General features: G+C 43.1%; 1 protein-coding gene across 1 annotated transcript in view; it reads left to right on the top strand.

Annotated features, from left to right (window-relative positions):
• Positions 1 to 849: 849 nt before the first annotated feature.
• The window catches only part of YY1 (YY1 transcription factor), a gene marked incomplete at its 5' end in the record, with an annotated part of 15397 nt that continues 12988 nt past the window's right edge, over positions 850 to 3258 (top strand). The window contains one exon of the mRNA XM_011991644.1: positions 850 to 1022. Coding sequence (XP_011847034.1) covers positions 850 to 1022 — 173 coding nt within the window. The remainder of the gene's footprint in view (positions 1023 to 3258) is intronic.

Genomic DNA, 3258 nt, shown 5'->3' with positions numbered 1-3258 from the left:
AGTGCTGGGATTATAGGCATGAACCACTGGTGCTGGGCTGAACATATTTTTATTGAGGGCCAGCTATCTGCAGATTTTGAACAAGGCTCTGTAAATCCATGGGATCAAAACTGACCAACCTTCATGTCCTTACGCAGTTTACAGTCTAGTGGGAAGTTGACAGAACCACACAGCTATAATTACAAATTGTAGTCAATGGAAATTGCATGAATAAACACCTTGAGGTTAGGGTAGATGGGCCATGATACAGTTGAGGCGCTAAAGGGCCACAATAGAGGAGTGAAGAGGGAGGAGGCTGGAGAGGTAGCAAGAGACTAGCTAAGAGGTCTATGAAATCAGATTTGAATCAGCACCACAGAATTGGTAGTTGCCAGGAAATGTGTGTGGTGTGAGTAAAAAGCTGAAATCTAGGCTGGGTGTGGTGACTTATGCCTGTAATATTAGGACTTTAGGAGGCCAAGGCAGGAGGATCGCTTGAGTGCAGGTGTTCCAGACCAGCCTGGGCAACATTGTGAGACCCTGTTTCTACAATAAATAAAAATAATTAGCTGGGTGTGGTGGCACATGCCTGTAGTCCCAGCTACTCAGGAGGCTGAGGTGTGGGGGGATTGGTTGAGCCCAGGAGTTTGAGGTTGAATGAGCCGTGATCGTGATTGGGCCACTGCACTCCAGCTGGGTGACAGTGAGACCCGTTCCCTAAAAAAAAAAAAAAAAAAGAAGAAGAAGAAGAAGAAAAAGAAAACAATTGAGCTGGTGGCTATAAATCACCCATTTAAGAAGTTACTGGTGAAAGCAGTTTTTGTAGTTTTTAAAATTTATTTACTCAGCTAAAGATAATCAATCTCATGATGTGTTTCAGATGAAAAAAAAGATATTGACCATGAGACTGTGGTTGAAGAACAGATCATTGGCGAGAACTCACCTCCTGATTACTCAGAATATATGACAGGAAAGAAACTTCCTCCTGGAGGAATACCTGGCATTGACCTCTCAGATCCCAAACAACTGGCAGAATTTGCTAGGTAAGTTATAAGAACTTTACTTTCTTATAATTATAGAAAGTGCTTGAGTCTTGACAGCTATGTTTTCCTGTGCCTAAGTCAAAATGGTGGTTTGTATTCTTTCTCTAGGGCAATTCCTGAAAACAAAAGCAGTCCGTTTTGGGTTTTTTTGTTTGTTTGTTTTTTGTTTCTGTTTTTTTGAGACAGAGCCTCCCTCTGTCACCCAGGCTGGAGTGCATTGGTGCGATCTCGGCTCACTGAAACCTCTGCCTCCCAGGTTCAAGCAATTCTAACAGTCAGTTTTAGTTTTAGTAGTAGCTATGCTATTAATGTAAGTGGCAGCATTTTAGATCCTTGCAGTAAGATGAAGCAAATACCCTTTATTTATAGGCATTGCATGTGAGTAAATAAAATTGCCCGTAATTTGTTTTGGAATGGATATCTTCCACACTGCCTTATGGCTTCTTTGTACACATTTTATTTTTTATTTATCTATTTATTTACTTATTTATTTTTTGAGACAGAGTCTCGCTGTGTCTCCCAGGCTGGAGTGCAGTGGGCGCGATCTTGGCTCACTGCAAACTCCGCCGCCTCCTGGGTTCTCGCCATTCTCCTGCCTCAGCGTCCCCCGAGAACCTGGGACTACAGGCGCCCGCCACCACGCCCGGCTAATTTTTTTGTATTTTTAGTAGAGACAGGGTTTCACCATGTTCGCCAGGATGGTCTGGATCTCCTGACCTCATGATCCGCCCGCCTTGGCCTCCCAAAGTGCTGGGATTACAGGCGTGAGCCACCGCGCCTGGCTTATTTTTTATATTTTTGAGGCAAGAGTCTTGCTCTCTTGCCCAGGCTGGAGCGCAGTGCAGTGGTGCAATTTCAGCTCACTGCAACCTCTACCTCCCTGGTTCAAGCGATTCTCCTGCCTCAGCCTCCCAAGTAGCTGGGATTATGGGTGTGTGCCGCCACACCCAGCCAATTTTTATGTTTAGTAGAGACAGGGTTTCATCCTGTTGGCCAGTCTGGTCTCGAACTCCTGGTCTCAAGTGATTTCGCCTGCTTCCACCTCCTAGAGTGCTAGGATACAGGCGTGAGCCACTGTGCCCAGCCCGTAGTACACATTTTAAATTTGGGTGTGTTGTATTGGTCTATGCTGCTGGAGACCTGGGTCTGTACTAGATTCATCCAGCTGACCACTGGAAAGGATTTCATAAATTTGTATTCGTCTTATCATCAGTTAAGCTCCTGGTATGTTAATTTAAGCTGGCATGACAGGAGGAGATGAAGTTATTTATGGCTGGGACATGGCGAGCAGTGGAGACACTCTGAACCCATTGGTTGGGTGTGTTTGTTTTGCCTAAAGTGGGTTGGGTTCTTATAGAAGCCTACTTTTTGTATTACTTTCTAGTACTATTTGGCAGTTTGTACAAGGAGCTGAAAATACCCACAAAGATGTAAACTTTTAAATTAAATGAACTAATAAAATAAACTCTGGAGCAGAAAGCCTAGTGCCTTTCCATACCTGAGGTTGAATGGAACCTGGAATAGCTCAGGAAATTTCGGCAAGGGCAGGATCAAGAAGAAAGAAATTCTTTTGATCTTGCACATTCTAAGAACAGAGTGAGTTGCGTTTTTTTTTTCTTTTGAGAGCAGAGTGGTAGAGGTGGAGACCCTTCAGTGTCCTGGCTTCCCTCTTGGCCCTGCCGAAAACAAGGTGGGCAATTCCTGCCACCTGGAGCTCCTTTCCCCACTTGTCAAATGGGCATTAAGAATTCCATTGTGATTTGATACATGGGGGTTCTCAACCCTTTATTCTCTCCAGTGAAACTATAGCTATAATTTATAATATATGCATTATTTCTAGTTTATCATGACTTAAAACAGTGAAGGCTCTATCCTTTTGTTAATGACATTCCAGCTTTTATGGACATTCATATTTCAAATACAGTTATGTAAATATTAACTGCCCTTTCCCCAAAAAAAGTAACAAAAATGGAATCTGTAGGGTTCTTAGTCAACTGTGAAGTTTTTGGACAGATTGAGTCAAGTATGATGCCAGTGTTTAATGTTGTCATGTGTTCTGTTTTTTTTCTTTTTTGACCACGCCATCGCACTCCAGCCTGGGCAACAAGGGTGAAACTCCTTCCAAAAAAAAAAAAAAAAGAAAAAGGAAAGGAAGGAAGGAAAGAAACTACAAAAGATAATGGAAAAGATTTAGAAACAGATTGACTGTGTGCTTGGTGGGGCACGTGGGGTAGGA

The sequence above is a fragment of the Mandrillus leucophaeus genome, unplaced genomic scaffold (genome assembly GCF_000951045.1).
Source record: "Mandrillus leucophaeus isolate KB7577 unplaced genomic scaffold, Mleu.le_1.0 Scaffold4, whole genome shotgun sequence".
Taxonomy (NCBI): domain Eukaryota; kingdom Metazoa; phylum Chordata; class Mammalia; order Primates; family Cercopithecidae; genus Mandrillus; species Mandrillus leucophaeus.
The sequence above is the reverse complement of the archived record's forward strand: the minus strand, read 5'-3'. Positions and strand labels throughout refer to the sequence as shown.